The following is an 18,106-nucleotide window of genomic DNA, read 5'->3' as shown; positions in this document are numbered from 1 at the left end:
GCCCCGCGCGGGGCGCGCACACCCGCGGGCAGCTCCGCGGGGCGCCGCGGCCAGGACCCGCCGCCGCCGCCTCCGCCGCGCCGAGCGGCTGCCGGCGGGCTCCCCGCGGGCTTCCCGCGGCCGCGCACCGCCGGGCCGGGCCGTCCTCCGCCGGAGATGTGGGGCTGCCGCCGCCGCCGCGGCTGCCCGCAGGGCCGGCGCTGCCGAGGTAGGAGCCTCCCGCGGCCTCCCCGCCCGCCCCGGGGCTGCTCGGTTGGGGCCGGGCGCCCGCCGGGCCGCTCCGTCCCTCCCCGCCCGCGGCTGCGGAGCGCGGGGTGCCCGCGGGGGAGCCCCCAGCCCCGGAGAGCCCCACGCGTGTCGGGGCGAGGCTCGAGGGGGAAGGTCGTGTTTTCTGGGACACCCCGCTCGGAGTTTTGCCTTCCAGCTCCGCCAGGGAGTAAGGGCGACCGGCGGCTCGGGGGTGGGAAGCGGGAATCGCGGCTTCTGGTGGGAAGAGCCCACGGCACGGGCAGGTGGGGGGATGTGGCGTGGAAAGAGGCAGTCGTAGCGTACCGGTGGCTGCTTGCCTTCCGAGTTATTTTTGGAGATTGCTTTGCTGTGAGGGATTTATTTTGTTTTTGTCTGTGGGAAGGTGTATTTACGTTGCGCTCCTCCAAGCGTTGGTGCCTTCCGTTGGCCGAGGAAAGCCGTAAAATCAGTGTTTTGGCAAACGCTGGTCCAACCGGTTAGTTGTTCTTCCCTATGGCAACATCATAAAAACACGTAATCGGCATCTTTTTTATCTTGCCCTGTGAGATTTGGCTGCTGGCTAGTTGGAAAGGGCTGGCTCTCCCTGAGGATCGAGGGGTCTGGCGTGTTCCTGAGGCACTTTGTGTAATGCAGGATGACAGCTGTGATGCAAGTGCGCCAAAACTTCTGAACGCAGGCTCAGGCTTGGTTGTGTCTGGGTGTGTTTCCCCCTTTCCAGGAAAATTGTATTACATAGGCTGGAAGACAAGCCTGGTGCCTTCTCCTGCAGCCGTGGGGCAGGACGGGGAAGCAGAGATGGAGGCAGAAGCGGAGTGGTGTTGTACGCAGGTCTGTTAACGGGACCGGGGAGCCTTGGCCTGGCACCCTGAGCTGCCTGGTGCTGTAGAAAATTGGGTGTCACTGGGTGTAGAGTGGCTGTGACTCCTGCCCGGTGACTCAGAGGATTGCTGTTGTTTACAGCCATCGCTTTGCTTCTGCCGCGTTCGAGTAGGCAGCTGCCTGCTTTGTCCATGCCTGACTCCAACCCAGGGCATGGAAATGGATTTCAGTAAGGTTGGTGATTTCCAAACCACCTGGACTAAGGGGAGGACCCTGATTCAGCTGTGATGGACCACCACTTGCCCATGGCTGAACTGAAAGCCCTTCATTGTTCCTCAGATCATTCGCACCATGCTTGCACTGGCGTCTTCAATGAGCGGTAATCTGTTGGCTGTGCCAGGGGAGCTGCTGAAGTGGATACTGCTCTCGCTGCTCATTCTCAACACCTCGTAGCCTGGCTCAGTGTTGACTCTCCAGCAGGTCCTGTTGTGCTCGTGTGTCTCTTCAGAGTGTGGGGAGGACAAAAATAAGTTAATGTTGAAGAAACTTGAAGACTCTTTTAAGATTTTTAAATCTTTAAAAACATTAATTCTGAACTAAACATTTTATATTGCTAGATGTCGAAGAGAAACTAGTTAACATGAGGCAAAAACATACTAACCCAAGTACAAGTCAAAGCAATCCCATGTAGGGTCAGTTGATTTTGTAGTGCTCTGCAGAGAGCTGAAGATGGGACTGAATAAACACCAGTTGTGGGACTCCTGGTGCTCATCCAATATGTTGCGGAGCAGTTTGCGAAGTTTCCAGTAAGTTTGCTCAATGTGGCCTTACTCAGTTGCGAGGCACTCCCATAATTATGGCTGCAATTAAAAGCAATAACATCCATTTACATAAAGTGCTGGTCCTTTTAAATCGGCGCATCATCTAATGATAGCATTCCTGTAGGGATAGTTATGCAGGATGAGGGCCCAAAGCTGAAAGTGTTTTCACGGAGGACTTTGTTTCAGAACTTTTTTGAGGTCATTTGAAGGAAGGGTCTGCTTTGAAATAGGACATTTTGTTACGAAAAAGTACTAAGTTATAAATATAACCCTTACCAGCAGTAGGATGCTGTTGAATTAAGTGCTTTTAGCACTTTATTTTTTTTATGTATCATCCATCTAATTTTAAAAAATCAGCCTGGTTACACCAGTATTTTTCTCAATTTGATTGCGTCAATGTTCCTTCTGCTCGTATGAGTAAGAGATTTGGTAAATCCAACTTGTGGATGATATCTAATTGCTGACGAAGCACTACGGATGTGTTCTAAATTGCTCCCTGAGGAGGTTGCGTGGTTTCCTTGGGGCTTAACCTCTGCATGTAATGTCCACAGATTTTTTTTTTTTTCTTTGAGATTAATATAAACACTAGACTTTAAATGCTGGAAAACATCATGCATGTGGGGGATGTTTCAGCTTTCTTCTGAAGGAAATGACCTGGTGGAATACTCTCACCTTCTCACTATGTTTGGTTTCTTTATTTTTCTTTTGTTTGTGTGTGTGTATGTTTTGGTTTTTGTTTTAACTTACTGAATATAGTCTAAGCTTGTGTCCTCATACCCTGGGAGGGGCAGGTCCTTGGGAAGAGTCACAAGGCAAATGTAGTAGAAAGGGTAAAAATTCTCAAGATACAACTGAGGAAGAACCAGCCATGGGTCAGAAGTGCTGGATTCCTTGGGTTTGCTCTGGTTTTCCCCAGAAGCCTTTTTTCCCATTTTAAGTCAAATAATTAGTCTGTTAACCTTTTGTCACAGACATAACACTTGACTTGCAGTCTCTGAGAGCATAAGAGGTTAAGTAATTAAATTGTGTAAGGGAGTAAAAGAGAATAAGGAACTTCAAACTCACTAGTCTGTCTAGTTGGGCTCTACAACCGCTAAAATTAAGTAATTTGATTCCTGGTTTTACTCAATTTTTGTCAGGTGCTCAAAGTGAGGATATGGGGAAGAGTCCTGTGCTGCTTCACACAGGTTGTTATTCTCAGAGGTGGTGGATTTATTTCAGGTGTGATTTGGTTGTGCAGAGGGATAATTTCAGGGGGAGCACTGGCCTGGCTGACTCTGACAAGATACCACACGGGGCCACACTGGCTAATAACCAGGCTTGTTCTTGGGTGTCTGCCAAAACCTGGCCCTAAATATTGTAATCACATGCTAATTATGAATACTAATCTCCAGATGTACTTAACGTATTTGCTGGTGAAGTACTGACCTTGTAGCTGTCGGGTGGTGGTGTTGTGCAATGTGGCTGTTTTAAGTAAAATCAGTGTAATGTGGTGGGCCTGTGAATTTGTGTCCATGCAAAGAGAAGAAATACTTGTGTTTTTGCATAAAATGTGTAATCTTACCTGTGCTGTGGTAACATTTCACTATGGGGGTGGTGAGACGCTGGCACAGGTTGCCCAGAGAAGCTGTGGCTGCCCCCTCCCTGGAAGGGTTCAAGTCCAGGTTGGACGGGGCTTTGGGCAACCTGGGCTGGTGGAAGGTGTCCCTGCCCAGGGCAGGGGGGTGGGACTAGATGAGCTTTAAGGTCCCTTCCAACCCAAACCACTCTATGATTCTGTGAACAGTGTGGTGATAAGTGCCTTTATGGTTGTGTTTTGATAATGTCAAATGACTTAATATCTCATTTGAGAAGCTGGTGAATGGGGGGCTCTTCTGGGTGTTGGTGTCTGCGAAATTTAAGGAGCTGAAGCAATGCAGTGGAATTAATCTTGAAGTCTTTCAGTGTGTAGCTGCCATGGTAGGTCCCGAATGCAAACAATGAGTCTCCTAATTGCAACTGACTTTTATCCATGTGATAGATAAAAGGGATGTTTTGTAATGTTTTATTAATAAAATGGGACAGATGTGTCATGAGTGCCCTTGTGGAAATAATGTGCGTGTTACAGCTTTAAATTTGTACATGTTGGTGTAATTTCAGCACGACTGCTTACTTAGATATCTGAAATGACTGTGTGGCATTAGTTTCCAGATGATTCAGTACATTACTATCTTCTTTACAGGCCATGCACAAGTACAAAAAGGTAGGAAAGGGTAAACCAGACTAGGGTTTAGGTTCTTATTTCCCTTTTTCACTCTAAAGTTGGCCACCTAACTTGTTCCCAAATAATATTTTTCTGATGTGAATTTTATTCTCTTTCTGCATAGTGTCAAGTCTTTGTCTGTGTCATGGTTTAGAAGCTGGCTTCATGGGTGTTGTGCCTTGGCACTGGGAATTGCTGGGCTGCTGGGAGAGCTGCGTGATCCGGGCTCCCGGGCAGCTGTTCTCTGCTAAACTAGAGTTACAACACGCCCTTGCCAGCCACAAATCTGTTGTTGGCTTGGTACGTATTGCTAAAGTGATACCTAAAAGTGACTTAGACATGCTATTTCTGCCTTGCTCGGAAAAGCCACTTGTGTTGTTGCATCTTTTGAAATGGATTCACACATGAATGATTCTTCCATCTGCAGACAGCATCATACTTTGTTAGTTGGGTTAGTCTGCACTGAAACTGCAGAGACTCGATCCTGCATATGTTTTAGGTGCATAAATGGGAAGGTTTCCTTAAGCAGCAAGAAATTCTCATGACTGGATTCCATACAGTTTGCCAGTGGGTAGTTTAAATCAAAGGATGCCAGGGCAGAATATTTGTGGTGATTTATTTATAGTTAAAAGCTTCCATATGACTACACACTCCCCTATTGACATAAACTAATCAAGGAGCACAACAACATGAGTTGTTTTAATGAATCTGAAACTGCTTCTGACAATTATCACTGCCACAACAATATTTGGATTTAAAGCTGGCTCTTTCTTCCTTCTAAGTTTTCTTTTATGATCATATATCCCTGGAAATCTAATTGATGTTGTCAGTTAATAACAAGCAACATTTGTTGTTCATGGGAACCCTATGGATATTCTTAAGAATGGAGCTCTGCAACATTTACCTTCTGCATTAAAGGAAAAAAAAAAGTAGAAGCTCTTTGTAGTTTTTCCATTACCAGTGTGAAACTGGTTTCCCCAAAACAATGGGGAGATTTCAGGGGTTCGTGACCTCCTGCAATTAAAAAATTTCAGATGGCTTGTGAGAGAAAGACTGATGGGGTGAAGGAGGAGGGGAGAAAAGCAGCAAGGCAGCCCTTGCCGTGGAGGAAACAAGCACTCTTGTTACAGCTAAAGTAATTACTAATTTTTGGTAGGGGATTGATCTAATTGCCTTTTTTTTTTTTTCTCTGAGAAATGTTCTGTTTGGCCATTAGAATACAGGAGCTTAAAATTCAAGCAGTTCTGGAAGAGATGTCTTCCATGGGTTCATGTCTTGGGATTGCAATTGCTTTTTCTTCCCCAGGCTGGGTAAGCTCCAATGACTTGGCCTCATCTGGTGTCAGTCTCGTGTCTGATGGGACAGGTCAAAGCACTTTGTGCAGTGGGAGCGTTGGCGGGACAGCTCTTCTCTCTTGGTGTATCCAGTTTTCAATAAAATGCAGGAGACTAATGTTTTTGAGACCTCTGTCCTGTGTCAAATAAGGTTCAAATCAGTCAATGACTTGAGATGTCCTTGGGGGAGACCCGAGGAGGACACAGACCAACCCGCTGTGCGGTGGCTGGAGCCAGCAAGCCTGGACAGCTGGTGTTTCACTGGAGGTGGTGAGTGTGAGGGTTGGGGTGCTTATTTGCTTTTGATTCTTTTTTTGTTTTCCATCTTTATATGCCATATAAGTTTTGCTTTCAATTTATATTTAAATTTTTGAATGTGTATTTACCCATTCTGGTCCCAAAGGCTCTCACATATGCTGTATGTGATGGAGTATGGCCTTTTGCACACTGAATAATTTTTTATGATTTATTTTCTCTAAGGAGACTTGTGCTGAAACGAAGTTTTTTTTTTTTTAATATAAAGACAGTCCAGGGGTTTTGTTTTTTTAAAAAATAAATTTAGAAGGTTTCTTTGCTAATATTATGCTGGCAACTGTCACTTGGTAAATGTTTCCCCTTTTATTTGTAGCATTTGTGTTGTTTAGCCTATCTGCACTACATAAATTAGATTATTTTGGCTGTCGTAATTTTATTATCCTTATTAAGCTTCCTCATCTACGTATTGATCCTGTTAGTCTCAGGAAGCTGATAAGCCATCTAGCTGTACTTGCAAAATACACAGAAGACGAGAAGTCTGCCCTGGAGGCTATGAAGACTGAGATTCACCAGCATTTTGGATCTCCGTATGTCTGTCCTGTATTTTTTTTCCCCTTCGGTGCTAGATTTTAGACTATGTGACAGCATTGCAGTTTGCCAAATTAATCTTAATTTTGCTTTTTTATAATCTCTGTAATCAGTAGCTTCTGAGAAGCTTTGCTCTAGTTTGCTTGTATTTTTATTTGGATGGATACGCCCCTTTTTCATAAAGCTTAAGAATATTTCCAGAGGCAGCTGGCGTCACATATGCTGTGAAGTTTTTTCCTCCTTCTGTCAGTGTCAGTTTTCCATGCTGGCTTTCCAGAGGGATTTATTCTCTACTTTCAAAACCCTGCTTTCCTGTCTCCGTTGCCTATGGGACATGCATGAAACTAAGTACAAGTGTAGGTGCGTGTAGAAGACTTCAGGCCCAGTCCCTGACCTGTTAACTCATTTGCTCTTACTTCTGTTGCCATGGGCTTTTTCCTTAGTGACCTACTTCTCCTATACAGTAGTGTATGCTGGCGTGCTATACTCTGTTGGACCTTTAACTCCCGTTCCTCACTCTTTTTCGTTTGTTCTCGCTCTCAGCCAAGTCTAGTCCCTCTTTCAACATGAAATTGTACAACCTCGACCTCAGCCTTTTCTGTTCTGTGCCCATTTTGGGTGCTTCTGTCTATTTACACGTTAGTTATGTCACTGAAATATTTGAAGACCCCTGTTTTGTTCTTGTTCTCTGTGACCTCTCTGCACAGTCAATGCTGCTTCTAAGGTCTTGTTTTTCTTTCTTTCATGATACTCTTCCCCCAGCCCCGTTCAGCGTTTCCTCCTCCCACAGTTTGACCTTGTCTTGCTCTTGTCTCCCCATGCCCTATTTCACGTGTTCACATGGTTTCAACTTCTATTATGTGCTGATGACTCACAGATGCACTCTACACCCCTGACGGTTTGTCACCCGGTCCAGTGGCTGTCTTCCTCCTCGCCTTTTTCTCTTGGATTTCTCCATCAGGAGTCATTCAGTATTTCAAGCCCCAAACCGCGAATGGTGCTTCCAAAGTTCTCTTGTCTTTTAAAACGCTGCCACCTGATAGGGAGCTTCATCCCAAAGCCTTCATCATTTTTTAAAATTATTTTTACTTCATGCATTTGGATCACATGCAAATTCTATGTACTCTTTATTGTCAATACATTTCTTCTTTTCTAGCTCATCAGACAACTTTCCTAATGCATGTAATAAGGTTTTACAGATGTTTTTCTTTAAAGTGGTGTCCTGAGAAATTCTACTCCTGAAGTACTCCTGATAGCGCTTGGTTTTAAAGGTAGTGTTAAGTATTTTGGTTCCATTCTGAGAACGCAGCTGCCCTTCTTTTGCTATTTTTTATATTTAGCAGCTCAGATCTAGCTGTTATAAACAAGTGGGATTCATGGCACCCTGGCTGAATGAAAGGACGTGTTAAAATATCTAATATAAAACTTGCTGTAAGTGAGCATTATTCATAAGCCTTTCAGCCTGGAGAAGGGTTGTCTATTTTATTTAGAATTCCTAATGCTTTCCTTATGCTCCTTTTAACTATGCTCTTACTCATAACAGCAAACCCAAACTCGGAATTGGAAAGGTTTTTCTAATATTCCCGTGTGACTGGAAAGGAATAGAGAGGTTTAAGGAACACTTTCAGACTGCTTAGCAGATACTGCTTTTATGCAGGTTCTAGAGGCACAGACATCCTAGTGGATGCAAGTATGTTTGTGCTTTCCCTTCTCTTTTGAATATTACAAATTTATCAAGCCTTGGTTTTCCTGGGTTGTATCACAGACTCTGCGTAACTGATGCAGTGGTGGGTAGGCGGACTTGCTGCTGTATCCCACTTCGAAGGAAGACGAGAGTGTATCAGGGTACACCCACCAGCCATCCAGAGGTTGTGCAAGGCTGTACGTGCTGTTGCTGTAGCAACAACATTGGCTACTACCAGAACAATGTGTAGGAACGACTGTCCTCAGTAGACTTACCATCTTGGACACTCAGTTTTTTTCAGTTACCCTCTAGACTCGTGAATGTAAATGGGCAATTTGTGCAAATGCCATGTATTTTAATGTCCTCTTTCTGCACTTCTTGGAAGCACACACCCCCTCATGTAAATAGTTTGAAGTCTTTGGTATACAGTAAGCTACAAAGGGTTTTTTAACACTGGGTTGCTCTCAGAAAGCATGAATAATGGATGCCATTTTTCCTTTACGTTGCATTATAACAGGAAGATTTAAAATGTTGCTTAATGTTGTGACGATGGAAATAGTTTTAAGCAATACCTGGAGCACCACTTGAGGATCTGGACTATTTTTCAAGGAAATAATTTCAATGTTCTCTCAGAGGTGAAGATGGGAGGTGGCTGCTTGGGCTGGAGGTATAAAGAATTAGTGATTTATCCTTCAGATTTAAAGAATACAGTGAATGCAGACCAGCCTTAAATCTGTGCCTCATGCTAGACTTAACACAGGAAGCTTCTTTGCATGAGACCAATGGCATCTCATTGATTGTTTTTATCTCCAGATGTTTATTTTCTCTCACATTTTAAATAGAGCGATTACTTCTTCTGAAATGTGATAAACATCTAAACTAACATGTTTATATGTTTAGAAATAATAAAAGTACTCTGGCCACGCTTTCACAAGTGGTTTACATAAAGGTAATGAAAGAACAGAGTGACGGTGTAGCAAGGTGTATGTTTTGTTGATAATACTGTGTATGTCAGTCTCAGTGTATTCTCTGGGATTCTCATGCAGTCCACATGTTGGTGAGATGACATTCTGCCGATAACCTGTATCTCCCCAAGTAATGTTAGATTGTCTGATAGGTTTTATATGCATACAGTACAACATGTGGGTTCTGTAGAAACCTATACAAGACTTCATCGGTACACTTCCTACAACAAAAACCCTTGTATAGCTGGTGTTTGTTTTCTGATCTTTAGGTCATCATGGATTTGAAAAGACATAACTGTGCTGGAATCAAGCCACACATAAACACTGCTGTAAGGGCTACATCGTTTTGCATGTACAATGAATAGCTCTCACGATGTTTCAGTAGACAATGAAGAAAATATAGTGGATGCAAATTAGTGTGGGAATTAGCCCTCTTTCCAGCCACAGAAGTGTGGTGTGAGGCTCCTGAGTGCCTGAGCCCGGTCAGCTCTTCCCTTGTATCAGATGTGTTGGTGATTGTTAGAATAGATGGGAACTTGTTTTTTCACCTATTTACTTTACGCCAACATCTGTTTGTATGAGTTATTTTCCTTATCTGTGCTAAGGAATAGTATTTTGTTTCAGTTTAAGGAATCTGTCTAGTATCTGTATTTGTCTGTGTGGGATCTTGGATGTTGTTTAAATCTATTCCCCAATTAGCACCAAAGAGATTTCTTGTTCTTAGTAGTAGCTCATTCTCATATAAAGCGTGATTATGTATGTGTTTGGGTTTTTTTCTGACTCTCTTTGGTAGATTGATCTGTAGCCAGGAAGTCTAGTAGTAAAATGAACTCTTATAAAATAACTTCTAAAGGTGTGTATTGCTGAGGGCAGATTCTTTTTCAGTTGTGAATCCTTAATGGCTTTGCTTGTCTTTGAGGTAGCAGTCTCCTTCAAGACAGCTGGAACTTTTTCCCTTTAGGCAGTGATAGGAGATAGGATATGGAGTGGATAGTGCCAGTAATAAACTTATTTGTTTAAGCTCGGAAGAAATGGAGCTAGGGCCATGTATCACAAAGCCTGGTCCTCGTGATTTCATTTGGTTTGGAATCAAGTCTTAAATGGAGGGACGTGTGAAGATGGTATGGGGAACCTGCTGAACTTGTCATGTGGGATGCTTGAAACTTTTGGGGACTTAGTGGGCTATTTGTCATTTTTGTTGGCTTGACTCCTCGGATATTAGACTGTGGGAAAACAAAAAGGGATGGTTGGTACTTTTGGTTGAGGAGAACACCATAGGCAGTCTTGAGGAGACGGGAAGTCTTCATTTAAGAAGTTGATGTAACAAAAAGTCCTGAGAAACTGAACTGAGAAGGTATGAATCAATATATGTTACTTTGCTAATATAGCAAAATAATAATCTAATCTCTCTAATAATATAATCTCACTTCCTCGATTGCTCACTGTGCTTGCTAAGCTCTTCATGGGAAGGAACTTACTCGTTTCTCTGTGGGAAGCTGTGTGAGAAGTCTTTAACTCATGAGGGATCTCTTCTGTGGGATGACTGTTCCCAAGGCATCGTCTTTGTCATCATCCAGGAGCTCAGGAACAGCTTGGGAGGAAGGGAGCCACCTTTTCGGTTGCTAGTTCTGCTTCCTTGATCTCTAGGTTTCCTTGGCAATTGAAGAGCAAAGTTGAGTTAGTACTTGCTTTACAAAGGTGACAGCATACCTAGCAGACCAGCATTGTGTTTTAGGTAGCTTGTAAAAGACTCTTCTTCCACAGTAAGGAAAAACCTGCTAGGCTTGATCTCTACTTCAGGCATATGGGAATTACCAGAGGGATGGAGCAGGCTGTCCTCTGCGGAGGTGCTCATGTAGTGAGGGATGTGACCGAATAGGTCAAGTGTCCCATCTGTTCCACAATAGTTCTGGTCATTATAGTGGAAACTCAGTGCAGTTGCAAGTTTGGATGCTGTCATTGCCCATAAGCAGCAGCTTTTTGCCATGTAAGAGCACCATAACACACGCTTGGTCAAAACAAAAAAACCCAACAACCCAGCACTACGACCTATAAGGTGTATGGGGAGAAATCTCTCACGTTCCACCTGAAATCCAGTTTTGAAATGTTGGAGTGTTGTTCCTTGCGAACAAAAAGGGTGAAGCATAGTTGTGTATTTGGTCACCATCTCTTCTAATTGGCTCGCAGTGTTGTAACAGCCTTGTATATTAGATAGCTGCTGCTGGCTGTCCTCAGGTGATGCTTCCAGCTGCATAGATTTTGGCCAATGAAGGACTGCCACGAGCCTGCTGAAGGTATACTTGACAACTTTTTTTATTAAAAGAGAAAATCAATTATAAGTTCAATAGGAATTATCCTGTATGCTTTATATAAATACCGAGATGCAGTGTAGCGGGCTGCCAGTTACCTGGTCAGAGCCACCTAGTCCATGTGGAATCAGGGAGCGTTGGTTGGATGTCGAAGCTGGATATGTAAGATGTGTGTGGCTGAAGACTCTGCTGGTGCGTGTCTGTGTTTCTTGAATAACATTCATACGTTATGATCTTTTCAAGTTCAGTGTTCCTCTGTGCCTCGATAAACTGTACTGAAACTAAGCTGTGGTGTGCTATGGGGCTGAAGTTTTTCAGAGTTGTTGGGAGCTGGGGGGGCATACAGCCCCCTTTGTGTACCTTCTTCAAGGGAGAATAAGGACTGATCTCTCCTCCTCTCACCATTGCACCGTGTAGAAAATGTAGGTACCTATTTTAGGATGGGATCATTTAAATGAATTCCTGCTTGTTACTTTTAGCTAGAACAGTAATCTGCCAGTCGCAGTAGAGAATGCCTGGATTCAGGTTTTTGCCAGCTACATACTGCCTGTTGTGTGCGTGTAGAGGTCAGATGCTATTGGTTTTCTCCAAGTGGCAAGTAAAGAGCTGATAATGCAGGGATAACAAAATTATCTCATGACATTGTGGAAAGATAATTGCTTTAGAGAAATGGAAGTTTTAGGTTAATGATGAAATATAATTTGATGGTGTTTAATATCTAGAAAGAAATGGGGATGTTTAGTTCCGAGTGTGGACTTTCCCTGCCCCCCCCCCCCAGTAATCTGTGTTTTTTCATTTGGTTGAGAAAATAACTCAAGCTTAGTAGATAGACTTTTCTTCCCTGTAGCATTCTGTAACCTCTGACTCTACCTTGGCTGCCTAAAAGCCAGTATTTTAATATGAGCCTTCTGTGAAGCTTTGGTGTCTCCCGGCCCGGTGTTTGCAGCGTGACTTCACTGCGTGTTTCTGACACGCAGAAGTGAAGGAATTCGCTTTTCCCGGGGGAATACTCTGGGCACGGGCCACCTGCCGCTGCAGCTCCTTCGGCCCGTTGAAACGAACGGTCCCGGTCCCCGTCCCGTGTGTCCCGTCCCCTATCCCCCCGCCCGCCCTCGCCGCGGTGGGGCGGCTCACGGCGCCAGGGGGCGCCCGCCGCCTGCGCACCCGCGGAGTGGCCGCGGGCGGTGCCAGGGCGGCCCCTGGCGGTATGGGCTGCGATCCCCGGGCGGAGGGAGGCGATCCGCGGGCGCGGCGAAGCGCGGAGACTTACCGCCGCCGCGCTCGGGTTCCGCGGGAGCTGCCGGCTGGCGCTGCGCGTTGTAAATACGCCAGGGAACCGGCCGGGCGCCGCCTGTGCTGCCGCGGTCCGTGGAGAGCGCGGCTAACCTCGCAAACGGCTTTTTTAAATAAAGGTTTGGGGGAGGGAATGGGAAGCTTGTGCTTTAGCAGCTTTTTCTCTTGAAAGCGGTGCTCTGTATTTCGGGAACTTGCCCAAAAAAGCTTCTTCGGGCGTTGCTGCGAGAGCAGGAACAGGATATTGCCGCAGTCCGGGCAGGGCTGTAAGTGCGGTGGGGAAACATCTGCCGTGCTTCATCTGGGGCCTCCTTTGCTGACCCTGCGTACCCAGACCGCCCCGTGGGGCCGCCGGCGCTGCCTGTGCACCCTTTAGTCATTTTACAGGTGTCTCCAGCTGGATCTTCTGCGCTGCAGAAGGGTTTGTGAACGGGGCTTTGGTGAGCTGTGCCCGCTGTGGCGAGGGCCGCTGGAGGGCTGGGGAGTCACCTTTCCTTACTGCGAGTAGTGATGGGGGAAAGACAGGAGGCAAAGGTGTTGGGTGGTTTATGGATGTTTTATAGGCTGTCAGACTATAAAGTGATATCTTTACTAGGAAAAAGATTTGTGAAAGTGACTTGCAGATATCGTATTATATGGTTACCATATGATACAGCTTATTTACAGATACAAAGTAGGGTTTCTGTATGATCAAGCAGAAGCTTTGGTTCAATCTCCTCTTTTATTTCTCCCTATTTCAGAAATAATTACCACTTGCAGTATGCATTAAACCGTAACAGTTTCCTGTCTTGTCAATCAGTTGTTTGAAAAGAATAAGTATAACTCAGTTACTCGGCTCAAGCACGTCCTGTTTCTGTGCAGCAGTTCATTTGCCAAGACTGCCTTTCCCCTCCATGCTTTGCCTCTGCGGAGAGGTGCTTTTTCAGGTAAGCTTTCAGCTCAGCGTGGCCCTGAGAGCAGAAGCTTTGCGTAAAAGCCTTCCAAGGAGTAAAGGCTTATTTGTGGTTTCCCTGCAGTGAACAAAGCCGACTCTCCAGCACTTCACCTGCAGGAACCAGCCCTGCTTCTCAAGCCTCTCTATTGGGACAGCGGTGGATGACAATGTGATTGTGCAGAGGGTGATCTCTATCACTTACTGGGAATCTAATGAGCAATGTTTATTTGTTCTGTCTTTTTCTAGGAACTGAATGTAGTGCCCTTGAAAACCATGTTTTGAAACGAGAGCTCGTGAGTGGCACAAGATTTCTGTATTTGCTTTCTCTGTGTCCTCAGTCAAATAGCCCACTACTGCACTGAGGTTATTAAAAAAAACCCCTAATCCTTAAATAAGTTTGACAACATAACAGCATAAGTTTGTTATCAATCAAGCTGAAATCTCTGCCTTACAGGAATAAAGGCTAGCAGGTGTCCATGCACACCTCCAATGTCTTTATAAACACCTGGACAGGTGTCCCGCTGGGGGTCCCGCACCTTTTGTGCAGGTGTCACTGGATTAAATCTGCTTGGGCAAGAAGAGAGTTCACTGATGGTGTGCCTCGTGCTTGGGGGACAAGATTTAGAAATGTGGTAATTCACCCTGCAGACCTCTGAAAAACGCTGTTCTTGTGTGAACAACATCAGGTCAGTGTTTTCAGCTGCGAGGCAGGTGTTTGAGCAGAGTTGCAGTTCTTGTGCGCTGTGTGGATTTGCAGAAAGGAGGTGCAAACTTTCTTTCTAGAGACTGGAAGGATTTCTTACGTTTTCTACTCGATGTATGTAAAACAAGCCTGAGAAGTGTATTTTGTAAGTCAGCATTCCTGTTAATCTTACTTCTGTTACTATTACACCTGTTGTGGACTTGCCTGGCTTTTGTGGAGACACTTAAGAAGGCTGGAGCATCCTGGTGGCGGCACGCCCCGCTGTGATCGGGGGTGAGGTGGGCACGGCCTGATGCTGGACACTACCCTGGAGTCAGTGATCTGTTTGTTGCAATGTTCTGTGTGCGCAGAGGAGACCGGCTTTTGGGATTAACCTGGAACACAGGTTAAACTGTTCTGCTCATAACTCTTTTGGCAACTGTTGGAAGTAAAATACATACTTAATAGAAGAAACCAAGGAGCTTTTAAGTGTTCAAAAACTCCTTCTCTCTGCTCCAAGTTTTCTGACCCTTGTAACGTAACTCCTGTAACCCCTCTGCTGCTCCCTGCTTTGGCTATCAACTCAAAGTCAGGAAGAAAATGCTAGGGTGAAAATATGCAGGTGCCTACAGTTGAAAACTGTAATCAGTCTTGAAGAGAAGGAAATCGACTTTGAAAAGAGGGTAGGGCAGGTCAGGGAAACGTGATTTTGGAAAAACAGTGCTAACTCTCCGTGGGTGTCTCACCAAATGTCTCTGAGAACTGATTTTCGGTTGTTTAGAAAGGGATGTTTTAGCTTGTAATGGAATACAAAAACTAAAAATGATCCTCAGATGCTCAGTTTGAGTTGTGTATATATATAAAAAAATATATATAATGTATGGACTTTCATTTGTATTTAAGCCAGTGTCATATGTCTGAGCGCCTGAGAGTGAATTGCACTTTACTACCATTATTTTCAGTGTGTTGCATTTATCTTCTATAAAATAGAGATGTATGTAATAGTGAAATACTGAGCTTTTTTAGGACTTTGCTCAGCCCAGTTAGAGAACTGGCTTTCTCTCGGTTGTAAAGCTGATGTGGAAATGTGACACTTAGATGTTGTATTCAGCCACACTACTGCTCTCACTGCAGCACACATGTTTCCAGTGTAATTTGTGCATAGTTGGTTTTTGGTAGCCAAACAAGATGTTAGAAACCTATTGTTTATTTATGGTTTTCTGTTTTGGCCTGAAGGCTAAATGAATATCGATGCAGAGTTTAATTGGAGGAAATGTATCGTTCAGTGCATGCCTTCTTAGAGAACACATTGCAGGCTCCCTGGGCGTTTATTTGAGGGCTTTATAAAAAGCCGCTTTCCCGCAGGTGCGCTGCTCTGCCTGGGGCAAACGCCACCCCGCGCCTGCCCACCCCCGGCTTCCTCCTCCCGCGGCCGGGGGCCGCCCGCAGCGGGTCGCTGGGAGGAGCCGATGGGAAAAACAAACGGCGCGACCCGGGCGCAGCCCGCCAGGCCGCTGCCCCAAGGGCCTGGGGCGGCGGGAGGCCGCTCCCCTGAGGGCGCGGGGGCGCCGCCTCGGGGCGGAGCGCAGCCCCGCCGGGGCCTTTCGGCCTGAGGGGCCTCGGTGCGGCCGGGGCCGCCGCCGCAGCGCGGTGCTGCGGGCGGGGGGGCGGCGGCGGCGGCTGCTTCCCGCGCCCGGCCTCGCCCCCGCCGCGCTGAGGGGCGGTGCCGCCCCGCCCCTCCCGCCGCCACTGCAGTGGGAGCCGGGAGGCGGGCGAGGATGGCGGCGGCGTCGCCGGCGCGGGAGCTCACGCAGAACCCGCTGCAGAAGACCTGGGAGCCCTACGACAACGGGCTGCCGGCGGGGCACAGCGCCCAGCGCGGCGGTGAGCGGGGCGGCGGCGGGGGGGGCCGGCCCGGGCCGCGCTGGCGGAGCCCCGGCGGGCGGCAGCTGTCAGCGGGACCCCCGGGCGGCCGCTCGTCCTCCTCCTCGGTTGGGCCGCAGCCGGGCCCCGCGGAGCCTCTCCGTGGGGCGACTCGGCCTCAACGGGGTGCGAGGAGAGCGGCGTGAGGGGCCGGGGCCGGGAGGGCCCCCCGCCGCCGTCCCCGCCGAGCGCGCAGCCCGGGCTCATCGCGCTTCTGGTGCGCAGGGCTCGGCTCATGGTCACGGCGGGTCTCTGGGTGAGGCGGCCGCGGTCCCCCGTGGAGGGTCGGCTCAAACGCCGAGGAAGACAGAAAACCCCGAAGCGGCTGGATCTGTGCCCAACGGCTGGCAACAAAGCTTGGCTGGGAAGAGTATCTTTCCTAGTTGCTTTTGTTGGTGGCGGCTTCTTTTTTTTTTTTTTTTTAAGCGCTCTGGTTCCAAGCAGCCTTTCCGTTCAGTATATTCTTCCTGAAGAGAGGCCTAAAAATGTCACTGTATTTTTGTTATTTTTTTTTTTTTCTTTTAAGGCCAATGCTGTATCAGGCCGTCTGTTGTATGAGTTAATGGCTTTCCTTATTTTGAGGTGCAGCCAACCAAGTCATCAGCCTCTAAAGGCTTTGGCTGTGCCGTTTGTAAACCATAGTTTATTAACAAACTTTGCCTCGCGGGTTTTTTTTTTCTTCTCACCCCCCCCCCCCAATAACCGAGGTTCAGTACACGGCAGTTTTGCAGACAAAAGGGGCTTTGTAGTGTGGAATTGTTTTTATTTGTCATGCAAAGAGGCTTCGCTGACAGAGCTGAGGGCTCTGCTGGAATGGCAGGCGTCCATGGGCTGCTGCCTCTCGGCTCTAGTCTTGCTTTGGTCCAGCCCTTGCTAAAAAAAAAAAAAGCCTAAACTTCCTCGGTTTCTGCTAGGCAAGCAGGCGTGCTTTTCTGTGTGAACTGAATTACTCCAGCATCTGAAAAATAGTAGGTGTTAAGAGGAGATGAATGCTGAGGTAGGAAAAGGGTCAGAAAGTGTGTATAATTGCTCTTGTAAACACGCTAAGGAGAATGCTTCGTTTTGGCCTTAATGTGGCCTCTCTTTTCCAAACAAAATAACATTTGTTACAGCTTTGACACAGACACTGTGTTACAAAAAAAAACCCCACAAGAACAAAATTGCATGTTGGTCACATGTAATCTGGTGACGTACAGAGTCTTGGCAGAGTTACTTAGCTTCTCTTGACTATAACTTAAAATTATTTCACATATCTTGTTTTTTTGTAGGATTCTGTAATTTTTTTATACCCAAGACCCCTTATACTTGAAAAAACTTTTGGCTAGAAAACCAGATTTGGAAATACGTTTTTTAATCCTTTTGCTTTTGCACGTGTTTGCTCTTGCAGCTCTACCCGTGATATGTCTGCAGTCATTTGTAATACACAAGAATTGCAAACAGCCTAGAGAGGAGCAGAACTTACTCTTCCTTGACAAAACCATCTATCTTGTTTCAGCAAACTGAGAACGCTTTGTAGTTTTTCCCGTGCAAGGGTGCTGCAGAGTCCCTTATCCTCAGATTTCCACGTATTGTGCATCGCCCCGTGCTCTGATGAGGCAGTGTGACCTGCGGGCCCTGTAGCCGTGCTGCAGCAGCTCAGGATGGACTGCCCAGACCCGGTGGTGTGGGGCAGGCAGGGTTGGGTTGACCTGTTCCAGTTCTCTGCTGCTACAGGTAACTGTTAAATGTTACTGTTCAAAAAATATGAGCTCAAGTTGAAAGTGGATTTCTTGTCCTCAAGAGCAGCTTTCCAGTGGAAGCAGTGAAGCTAGTTGCTCTGATGTCTTCTGAATTTCTAGGCTAAGTATGATGAACTCTTCCTGTCTCCTTTGGTTGGGTTTTTTATTTCCTCGTTCATGCTGATGATCTTTATCTGCTCTACTTTAAGTCTTACTTTATCTTTCTGGAAGGTGGGTGAGTAGAATTATGCATATTTCCAGTTGAGGACTCTGCAGATACATCTTCAGAG

The 18,106-nt window shown here is 46.4% G+C and overlaps 1 protein-coding gene across 8 annotated transcripts in view; it reads left to right on the top strand.

Annotated features, from left to right (window-relative positions):
• Positions 1–40: 40 nt before the first annotated feature.
• LOC141947886 (6-phosphofructo-2-kinase/fructose-2,6-bisphosphatase 4) overlaps positions 41–18,106 on the top strand; it is a 53,275-nt gene continuing 35,209 nt past the window's right edge. For 3 of the 8 annotated variants that reach the window (XR_012630291.1, XM_074879530.1, XM_074879529.1), the window contains exon 1: positions 15,914–16,059. Coding sequence is in view for 4 of the 8 variants with exons in the window: in XM_074879530.1 (XP_074735631.1) it covers positions 15,954–16,059 (106 nt within the window). In the remaining 4 variants the exon portion in view is untranslated. Of the gene's footprint in view, positions 209–1,525; positions 1,549–6,234; positions 6,308–15,913; positions 16,060–17,692; positions 17,812–18,106 lie in introns of those variants that run through there. The other 5 variants (XM_074879532.1, XM_074879535.1, XM_074879534.1 and 2 more) reach the window with 5 other exon arrangements.

This window comes from Strix uralensis, chromosome 10, assembly GCF_047716275.1.
Source record: "Strix uralensis isolate ZFMK-TIS-50842 chromosome 10, bStrUra1, whole genome shotgun sequence".
NCBI classification, from domain to species: Eukaryota; Metazoa; Chordata; class Aves; order Strigiformes; family Strigidae; genus Strix; species Strix uralensis.
The sequence above is the reverse complement of the archived record's forward strand: the minus strand, read 5'-3'. Positions and strand labels throughout refer to the sequence as shown.